The following is a 10,677-nucleotide window of genomic DNA, read 5'->3' as shown; positions in this document are numbered from 1 at the left end:
GGAATGCCTTTACAGGTGAGGGAAACACCCAGAACATGGGTGGAAAGGTCTGCAGACAGAGGTGAAAATGCCCCCAGCAGAGAAGGTAGGAGGAAGTCAAGAGAGCAAGTGGGAGTGCCCCAAAGCATGATGGGAACATCCCACAGCAGATGCAGCAGCCCACAGAGCCAGAGGCCAGAGGCTTCCTCAGAACTTCCAGAACACGGCAAGCATTTAATAGTTCAGTAATAGTTGGAGGCCTCGTTGCATGGGGATTTTGAGGTTCTCACGGCAACTCCACCCTGTGAGGAGGGATTGTTCTCATCCCGCTCTCCAGATGATGCTCAGGAAGGGAAGTGCTGAGGTGGACGAGAAGCCAGCCTCCTCAGGACCCAGGAGGCCCCACCCAGCCTGCAGTGTGGGGAGGTGCACCCTGACCGTCACTGCCACATGAGCTCTAGGGGCTGAGCCCTCACGTTCCCCATGACCCCCCTCAGACCTGGCCTAAAGGTTTAGTTTCCCCACATACACTGTTTGCCTGCAGTGATATTCTTGCCCCCCGATACCAATAAACAGTTCTCAAAGTATGGTCTGGGGACCACTTGGGGTCCCGAGTAAAAATGATTTTTATAATAATTCTCAGGTATCATTTGCCTTTTTCACTCTCTTCTCACACAAGATAGAGTGGAATTTTCCAGAGCCTATGTGATGTGTAACCCATTGAATGCGGAAGCAGGTGTGGGGATTCATTTGTGGTCTACTAATCCAATTATTAAAGAAAGTTGCAAAAATGTAAAACGGTGTTATTATTCCTCACCAAATGTTTTTGGTTTGGGGAAATATAATTAATTTTTCATAAAATATGTCCTTTATGTTAAAATGTAATGGGTTTCTTATTATTTTAAATGAACTGATAAATATTTTTTAATGTTCTCGGTTTTCACTTCTAATACTGTAAATATAGGTTAAAAATATAGTTTTTATACAAGGCATAAAACTCTCTGGGGTGCTCCATAATTTTAAAGAGTATAGAGGGGTTCTGAGATGGAAAATTTTGAGAACCACTGCTCTGCAGCCCAGGGGGACCGGAGCGGGATGAGGTGCCACCAGGGGGCGCTCCTGAACAAGCCTCGTCCTTATCCTTTTAAAACTAAGGAAGCAGGGGGGTGTTGTGGTTTGTTTTTAAAGTAGATAAACAAATGCTATCATGGATTACTATCCCCAGAGAATTGCCCTGGAGAGTGGACAGGGGATCTGGGGGCTGGGAAATACCGGGCAGGGGGAAATGAGGAATCTGGTGAGTTCCTGAACATGCTTAAGGTTCAGGGGCCTGGGGCGCTGTCCCCAGAGGGTCACGGGAGACTGTGGAGAGACAGGGAAGGAACCAGAGCCGGGTTGGAGGGCAGTGGAATGTTTCAGTTTATAAGAATTTGAGGGCTGCATGGTCACCTCAAGCCTTGGCCAGAGGCTCTGACACCAGCGTCTGCCAATAGGACATTTCTCTACTGGCATCCAAGAGAGGATTCCAGGATCAGCCTGTGGCTCAGCCTGGTACTCAGGAACCTGCCCAGCCTGGGCAGCATTTAGTTCTCACCCTGGAGGCCTGGGGCAGACAGGAGGTGGCAGAATTTCTGGGGCAAGGCTCTTCATTAGCAGGAGCCAGAAAAGAATTCACGGCAGAGGCTGTAATCTGGCAACTCAGGCTGAATCACTCAGCCTAAAGATGATCTAGTTAGCCTATGCAGTATTAAAAACTTCTTTTCAAATGTAGTTGCCAGCTAATTTCACATAACATCTTAGATTCTTGCTTCTGAAAAATAAGCCCTAGAAACAGTGGCTGGAAGTGATCAGAGGCTGCCCGAATTAGGCAGGGCACATGTGGCCCAGCTAACCAGGTCCCTCCCTCCCTCCCTCTCCCCCACGCAGCCTGCCTCAAGGAACTACGCACACGTTGGCCTGGCCCCTTTGCACATCATCGTTTCTGGTTCTTGCCGCAGTGCCTCCTGCGTGCCTCTGGCTCTCCAATCCCTCCCCATCCACCAAATGCTGCCCCCTCCCCGCAAACCCTCTCCAAGGAGCACCAGAAGTCTGAAAGCTGTAGAGTCCACGTCTCATCTCAGCTACGAAGTGCTGGGGGTCTGATGGCACATTTTTGCACCGGGGGCTGCCTTTTGCTTTCTCACTTTTCTGGATTTGGAGAATTTTCCTGCTTGCCTCACCTAGACAGTAAGCAGGGATCTGGTCAACCATGCATGCCAGCAACTCTACTCAGGGAGGAGTTCAAAAAAGATTGGATGGTAGATGGATGGGTGGATGGATAGAAGGAAGGAAGGGTGGGTTGGTATATTGATGGATGGGTAAATGGATGGGCAGATGGACGGATGGATGGATGGATGGGAGGAAGGAAGGATGGAAGGATGGATGGAAGGATAGATGAATGGATACACACGTACATGCATTCCCTTCCCTAAAGACAGGTTAAATGGGAAAGACAGTCAGCAAAGGCAAGCACTAAAAAAAGGGAGGACAGCAGTCTCACTTGGTGGCCAGAGTGGTGGACCTGAAGCTGCAGAGCTGAGCCTGAGGCTGGGATCTGCCACGTGAACCAGCTGTGTGACCTTGGGCATCTGGCTCAACCTCAGCAAGCTCCCATTTTCAAGTCTGTAAGATGGGGTGATAGCTCCCTTGTAGGATGTTTTATGGCATGTGTGAGAAATGATTTCTTTGAAAACCAGCTGCTATTGTCGGGCTGTGAGCTCACCAAGGGCACCAGCTGGAGCTCCTTATTCCTCATCGCCAGCACCCGGCAGTGCCCGAGGAGCCTCTGTGGCCGCTCAGGGGATCAAAGGAGCAGAAGGGCCGCCCCATAGCCAGGCCAGGCCTGAGGGGCTCCAGCAGGCCTGAGGAGCCAGGGGCTCTGCCTGTCCCCATCGGTGAAGTGGAAATGGTTGGGCTGATCACAAGAAAAGTGACATCACAGGGGAGGAAGGTGGCAGGAGGCAGGTTCCCGGAAAGGGGGAACCCTGTGCCACACTGACTCCCAGCCAGAGTGGGTTCTGCGAAACCCAGCAGCTGGCAGCTGGATTTCACGAGGTCAGCTCCCTGCCCCGCCCCAAGGCCACTCAAAGGGCATGAGGCCTCTGCTGGGGAGAAACTGGGTAGAAAACAGGGAGGTAGGGGGAAGGCAGAAAGGGCTCAGGGGAGTGAGGTGACAGTGCCCAAGGATGCCCCACCCGTGGGGGAACCCGCGCCAGCCTCTCCTCATCACTGTGCTGGCACCTGAGGGGTGAGACACCCTCTCCCCACACCCACCCTCTGTCGCTCCTCGTCAATGGCCATTCTGGGCCCCAGGACTGTGCCTCCCCCTCCCTACAAATCCTGTGCCTGGAAATCTACACCCTTCCCCAGACCTCTTGTGTCTTTGCCACCCACACAAGCAGATTTTCCAACAAATGCTTATTCAAAGAATTTCCCAGCAACTACATAGGCTGGTGGTTATCAAAAAAGATCAGAACTAGAGGAAATGGTTTGTCCGGTGCTTACAGTCTGGAGGTACACCTCTGCCTTCCCTTCCACCCTCAGACACGGGCAGGAGCCTGGGGGCAGGGGGCCACGAGTCTCCACCGCGGGACGCCAGACCCTTAACGAAGGTGTGAGGAGACAGGGATGGGACTTCCCAGGCTGCTCTCGGAGCTGAGGAGAGGAGAGCCCCAGAAGCTGTCCGTCCCCTCAGCAGGATGCCAGTGCGTTAGTCGGGATGGCTCGGCCAAGGGAGGGAACAGCTGGCACAGCTGCTCGGAGGCTCTGCAGGAAGATTCTGCTTGAGTGTGAGCGCACAGATGAGCACGAGTACGTGCATGGACGTGCGCACACAGGCCCGCACGCCGCCACACACACTCTGGACCACACTGCCTAGCTCAACTCTGGTTTCTCTAGTTACGAGCTGGGTGACTTTGTGTGAATCCCTTTGCCTCTCTGTGCCTCAGTCCCTCATCGATCTATGAAGGAGGCAGTGTGGGGCCTGCTTCCTCACCAGGTTGCTGAGGGTGAAGGAAACGGCACCTGAGCTCTGGGCCTGCCTGGTGCAGAGCCCAGAGCCAGTTACGAACTCAGTGCCTTCTGAAGCTCCTGCCTATCCCGGCCTGCAGGAGCCGGCGTCCTCCACCCACGATCTCACTTACTCCTCCCTGGATGGGGACCTGCTTCGTGCCCACTTTTCAGATGAGTTACCTGAGGCTGAGAGGGGTGAGTCCTTGCTGAATGGAAGGAGAGGAGCCAGGGTTTGAACACTGCTGTGTCTCATTTCAACAGCTAAGCTCTTTCCACCTCTCCAGCCCAGCTCGGAATGACGTTTCATTAGGAGCTAATAAACACAACTTATTGGAAGACATCTTTCTGATGGGTAAATAATAAAAAGTTGGGGCCCCGGACCCTGGGCAGGCCTAACCCCCTTGTTTTACAGATGAGGAAGGGGGTGTACCCATGCAGAAACCAGGTAACCAGACTCCCCCAAGCACATCTTCAACCCTCCCCCCCAGCAGGTGGGGGAGGCTTGGGAAGAGAGAGGAGGGGGTGGGAGTGCCGGGTCTTGTCAAGCCTCACCCTCCCACCCCACCCCTCCCACAACCCAGCTGGGAAGAGAGAGGAGGGGGGGGGAGTGCCGGGTCTTGTCAAGCCTCACCCTCCCACCCCACCCCTCCCACAACCCAGCTGCACCCTTGTCCCTCGCCACCACTTCAAAAGTGCAAAAAGACAAGGACAAGAAGCCAAGTCTTTAGTCCTCCCTAGACCTCAGTTTTCCCACCTGTACCATGGGTGAGGGTAGGGCTCAATAGTCAGCCCATCCCACTTTCTATAGCTCAACGCTGCTTTGAGACAGTGGAGAGGGTGAGACCCCTCCAACCCCGATAGACTCTGTCACAGTGCCTGAAATTTCACCATTGCACTATCATTCCTTCTGATGAAGACTCTCCCCATCTGTGGTCCACACTTGAAACCCAAGGGTAGCTCATGAAGTCCCAGCACCCAGTGCCCACACCTTTGCCCGACCCTCCTGGCTACGTCAGGGAGGCAGGAAGAAGGCCCTGCAGGGGGAGCACGTGTGGACCACCGTGTGTCCTGCTGTTCATGGCTAGTGGTGGGCAAGGGAGAGAGGCCCTGACTGCGGACCCATCTGGGTACTATTTTTTTTTTTTTTCTGGGTATTACTTAATCCCACTGAGCCTCGATTCCCTTCTCTGGGAAATGGAATGATGATGCCTCTGACATCACAGGCTGTCGGGCCATGAACTGATGCCCTGTGCTGAGCACCAAGCAGGTGGAAAGGGGCGCCTGGTGCCAGGGCCCGGCTCCCGGCTAATGGAATAGCCATGGCACTGGGGGCTAAGTGCGGGAGCATCAGACCCAGGCCCTTCTCGCCCCTTCCTAGCCCCTCTTCGAGATATCAGATTCAGCTCTGGGGTTGAGAGGGTGGCGGGAAAAAACATTATCATCATGTGGAGAACCATGAATCAAGGACCGCTCTCAGGGTCACTCTGGGCTCCTGACACTGGGGGGTGAGCCCAGCCATCCTCAGTCTGGGCAGCCCCCAGGTAGGTGGGGAGGGGCCCTGAGGGAGCACCACAGAGGATCAAGGCAGCCAAGCCCAGAAATGCCACCCACATGCTGGGACCCGTGGGACAAGATGCCTTCTGCTCTCCAAAAAGCACCGGGCCAGAGTCACACCACTTGACATCACTCCCAAACAGCACAGGCCTGAACTCACACCCTCGGCATGTCTTCTTTTTCCTTTTAATCATGGTCCCTGATAAATTGCAAAATCCCTGGAAAGGATGATGATGAGTCAACGAGCAACACCAATCCCTGTCCTCTTTTGTCTGGCTGATGCTTTTCAAAAGGATCAACCGATAAGCAAAATACAAGCGTTGGACTTCCCTGGTGGCACAGTGGGACACGGGTTCGAGCCCTGCTCCGGGAAGATTCCACATGCCACGGAGCAACTAAGCCCGTGCGCCACAACTACTGAGCCCGAGTGCCACAACTACTGAAGCCCGTGCGCCTAGAGTCCATGCTCCGCAACAAAAGAAGCCACCCAATGAGACGCCTGCTTCTGCAACAAAGAGTAGCCTCCGCTCGCTGCAACTACAGAAAAGCCCGCATGCAGCAACAAAGACCCAACGCAGCCAAAAATAAAAAATAAATAAATAAATTTATATATATATATATATATATATATATATATATATATATATAATATATACAAGCATTGGTGAACGTGGACACCAACCCCCGAATCCAAGAATTCCAGAGTCCTAGAACTTTCCGATTTTAGTGTACTGGAATCTTGGATACTCAAAATCTGTGAAACCAAGAAATCAAGAACCTTGCATATTAGAATCCCAGCCTCTGTTAGACCCCTAGGACCTCAGGGCTGGAAGGCGAGCAGAGGCCCAATCTGCTACTAGATGTAGAATCTTCTCTTCAGTATCTCTGGACCGCAGGTGGGGAGGGTTCTCCCCAGATCTGCAAGGCTACTTTGAGATCCCTTCTCTCTCCCCAAGCCTCTGCGCCCCCCCCTGCAAAAATGGAGCCATGGGAGGGTGTCCTGCTTTCCCTCCATGCCCCCCGCTCCCCTCCCGCCCTGTTATGCCCTGTGCCTGACCCATCCTCTCTGCCTCTAAGGGACGCTCTGGCACAGCATTTAGACACAGAGCCCCTCCCATTGTAAATATCCCCTCCCTTGAATGCCCTAGTTCTCTCCCTCACTCCCCAGACGAGGGAAAGCGCGTCTGCACTGCCTCCATTCCCTGCTTCCCTTGCAGCCGTCAGGACCAACAGTGGCCCGCAGGGTGCCAGCTGCAGTGGGCATTTCCCAGCCTTCATCCGACTGATCAAACTGCAGGCATGCTGACCAGAGGATGGCCTGGCCACGCTGTGTCCTGCCCACCTCCCCAAGGGACTCAATTCTTCCTCAGGAACTTTGCCACCGGGGGCGGGGGGGGCCAAGGGCAGGACAGATAGCAAGGGCTGGCGCCCCACAGGGGGCACGGGTGACTCAGGGTGGCCCTGGGAAGCTGTCGGGTTAGCAAGAGCGGCATGGACGCTGGCTCTGCAGCTTCACAGCCGGGAAGCCACTTGAATCTGGCCAACAGCAGGGAGGGGGATAAGGCAAGAGGTGCCTCCATTTGCACTTGGGCGGGTTTAGGGAAAGGCACCCTAGCACTGCTGAGTCCTGTGGCTCTGCATCGTCTCATTTAAGGATTTGTGCTGACAGCACCCAAGGAAATGAAACCATCTCACTCTAACTAGGATCAACATCCAAGGTGGCTGATGACAAATGTGTGTCTGAGACTTCTGGGTGGGAGGAGGGGAGGCTGAGGCCCGGGTTCGGGGGCCGGGACAGGGACTGGGTCAAGGGTGAGGCAACAGGCCTGACCTCTGCTCTCTTCGCATGATGCCCCTCTGAGGTCCCAGACCTGGGCTCCCAAAGGGGGTTACCTGCAGGGACAGGAAGGGGGGTTCCGGGAGGGTACCTCCGGTTCTGGATGGTCCACTGGCCTTGGGTGCACGGCATGTCGTATTTCTGCCTCCGCAGAGTGTAAGCATCAAACCAGAGGGCCAAGCCGTAGTCCAGGGAGGGCACCTGGGACAGAGGAGCTAGTCACCAGGCGGCCCATGGGCTGCGGCCAGGCAGTGGTCCCACCTCCCAGGACAACAAAGCGGGGAAGGGGCCTGCCAACACAGAGTGCCAGCTGGGGCTGAGGTCTGTCAGTCACTCAGCAAACAGGCGTCGCCATGGCAACAGAGCCATCCCACCCGCCCTGGAAGGATTGGTACCCGGAGCTCAGCCTGTGGGTGCTTCAGCAGAGGCAGGACAGTGCTCCCCTCCCAGCTGGGATCCCCGGAGGTCTATAGGGTGCTCTGGGCAGAGGGTAGGTGGGCTCACCGTGAGGTGCCAGGAGCAGTGGGTGCTGGGGGAGTAGTAGCTGGGGAAGTATGGCGTGCTGAGGACGCCCTGCAGCTCCAGCCGGCCTTCCAGGGTCAGATTCACCTCACAGGCTTGGCCCGGAGAACAGAAGTTACACAGGGTGCCTTGGACCCACCCCGCTGCACCTGCCAGCAGGTGGGGGGCAGCTGAAACCCATGCCCCCTACTGCCACTAAACAGTACAGCCTGATGACTGAGTGTGAATGTGTGACCTTGGGCCTCAGTTTCCTCATCTGTGAAACAGGGACAACGACAGTACCTACCTCATAGGGTAGCTGAGTGGATTAAACAGACGTGGTATGTAGTCAGTGCTCAATAAATGTTCGCTGCTGACATCAGCTGTGCAACCCTTCACGGTTTACTGAATGTGCTCACTGCTGCGCCAGCCTCACAGTTACGGGGGTTGGGGAGGGAGAATCGTTCCCCTTTTCAAAGATGAGGTTTGGGGAAGAGGAGCCACTTGGCTGACGTCACACAGTGAGAGGGCGAGGCATGGGCAGCAGGTGTGTTCCCAGCTAGCACAACACCTTCCATGGAAGTCAGGGGCCCTAGAGCCCCCCATTCCCTCCCCGTAGAGCTATGTCAGAGACGCCCATGAGAACGGGCAGCTCTGGCATCTCTTTAGCTCCAGGGACTCCCAGGGGTCACCTGTGGACCTGGGCCACCAGCAGGAGACCAATGGGGTGGACACCAGGGGACGGAGGGGAAAGCCGGTGGGAAGAGGCAGACTGACAGCAGAGGCGGGGAGAGGCTCTTTGTGTAGCTCCTGTTTGCAACCTTCCCTGCCACTGAGCCCAGGACAGGACAGCCCAGGCCATCGGGTGTGAAGGGTGGGATGTGCTCTTCCTGAGAAAGGGGGTGGAGGAGGGGGAATCCGGAAGCCAGAGGAGAGTGGGGAGGTCTCAGTGGGGCAGCCCGGGGGGCCCTTTCCCAAGGAATGCTGTGAATCGCCCTCCCCTGAGCCTCCTAAGCCATCTCCAGGGACCACTGTGTGGTTGGCCTTTGGTGTGAGAGGGTTGTCTGGCGGACCCCACGCTCCAGGCTCAGCCAGGGTGGGTGCAGAGGGAAGAGGGGGCAGGGGAGGACAGAGAGAGGAGGGAAGACAGACAGTAAACTCAGGAAAGATAGAGTCAGAAAGAGGGCAGGAGAGAGAATGAGGGGGAGATGAGGGAGGGCGAGAGAGAGGGGCAGGGGAGGGGGTGAGGGAGAAGGTGGGGGAAATGGAGCGAGAACAGAGAGAGATAAAGGGGATCCAGGGGTGGGGGTGAAGTTGGAGAGCAGAGGTGCTTCCAGAACCTTCCCTCCCCCATCCCATCCCCAACCAGAGCAAAGAAGGTGAAGGCAAGCCCGAGGAGCACCCCTGGCTTCTGCCGCTGTGCCCCTCCCATCCCCTAGGGACCCCTGACCCCTCACCCTGGAAGGCCACGGGCTGCACGGAGAGCACGAAGGGATCATAGTAGCTGTGCAGGCCCTTCTTCCAGACCACCGCCATGATGGCGCCCGATGCCAGGACCTCCACCACGGGCTCCTGGCGACTGCAGCCATAGACCCTGGTGGGACAGAGAAAGGTGGCGAGGGGGGAGGCGGGGTCGGAGACGGGCATCAGGGAGGGCAGCGGGTTTCCGGGAGGAGCAGAGGAGGAGGGATTGGCAGCCTATACATCTGGGTCTTCGGCTAGTCTGCTGTGTGTGCTCAGGCAGGTGTCTGACCGTCTCTGGCCCAGGGGGCTGACTGGAGGCCCTGTAAGGGTCAGGCCAGCTCCTCAGGGGAGAGAAGCCAAGAGGTTACCCAGACTTCTGGAGCTTACAATTCGACTGTGATGGCTCATTCCAGTCCCATAGCACCCCTCCACCCCCTCAGAATCCCTGTGACCCCTGAGTGCCCAGTAGGCAGACCAGACTGGCACTATACCCGCTGGCTGGCCACACCTGACCCCTGGCCCTGTTCTGGGCTGGAATAGAGAGAAGACAGGTGTGCGGTCTGGAGATCCCTCGGGCACCCCAGGATTCTACCCAGAGCCTGCCATGGCGGAGGCACAGAGGAGGTAGCAGGGTGTCTTAGAATTCTAGACTCTTACAGGAATGTCAGCCCTGAAAAGCCTTTTCAGAGATTGTCAAGGTCACCGGCTTGGTTTCCAGGTGGGGAGACCCAGGCTCACGAACGTGCCAAGGTCCCACCCTGGGTCCACAGCAGAGACAGACCCACGCTAGGCACTGCCTGTGACGGCGCCTGGCGCCCCTGCTGCACCCATGCCCATGGTCGGCCCATCTCAGGTGGGGTGCTCCCGGCTTCCCTCTCCCTCCCTCTTTGCCAGCATCTGCCGAACTTCCCCTTGCCTCCCACAGAATTCTCTGGAGCCCTTGCTAATCGGTAGACCAATTCCCAGAAAGCTAATAACCCTGCTTCCCCCCGGAGTGGGCACGCCAACATCCAGCTGCAAGGTACTGCCTGGCCGGGCGCCGGCCCTGGAGCTCTGGCCTTGACCGATGGGAGTGGGCGCCCATGCGGGGGGCTGCAGGCACCCAGGGAAGTGCGAGAAATCCAAGCACAGCCTCAAAAACACCACCCACAGCAGCCCTGGCAACCCTGGCCACTGTGGAGGGAAGACTGAGCAATCCCAGGAATTTCCCCAGGAGGGTCCTGGTGCCCCAGGGTCCCGGGAAGGGGCATTTCCCAGGCACTGGTCCCCACTTCCTCATCCTCCTGCTTTGA

The 10,677-nt window shown here is 56.3% G+C and overlaps 1 protein-coding gene across 2 annotated transcripts in view; it reads right to left on the bottom strand.

The window, feature by feature from the left end:
• The window catches only part of TMPRSS6 (transmembrane serine protease 6), a 35,418-nt gene that overhangs the window by 9,722 nt on the left and 15,019 nt on the right, over nucleotides 1–10,677 (bottom strand). For both annotated transcript variants that reach the window (XM_007454065.1, XM_007454066.1), the window contains exons 7-9: nucleotides 9,379–9,515; nucleotides 7,925–8,037; nucleotides 7,512–7,621 (exon numbers count right to left, since the gene is read on the bottom strand). In XM_007454065.1, the coding sequence (XP_007454127.1) occupies nucleotides 7,512–7,621; nucleotides 7,925–8,037; nucleotides 9,379–9,515 (360 nt within the window). The remainder of the gene's footprint in view (nucleotides 1–7,511; nucleotides 7,622–7,924; nucleotides 8,038–9,378; nucleotides 9,516–10,677) is intronic.

Source organism: Lipotes vexillifer, unplaced genomic scaffold (assembly GCF_000442215.2).
Source record: "Lipotes vexillifer unplaced genomic scaffold, Lipotes_vexillifer_v1.1 scaffold382, whole genome shotgun sequence".
Taxonomy (NCBI): Eukaryota; Metazoa; Chordata; class Mammalia; order Artiodactyla; family Lipotidae; genus Lipotes; species Lipotes vexillifer.
This window is presented reverse-complemented; position numbering and strand designations above follow the sequence as displayed.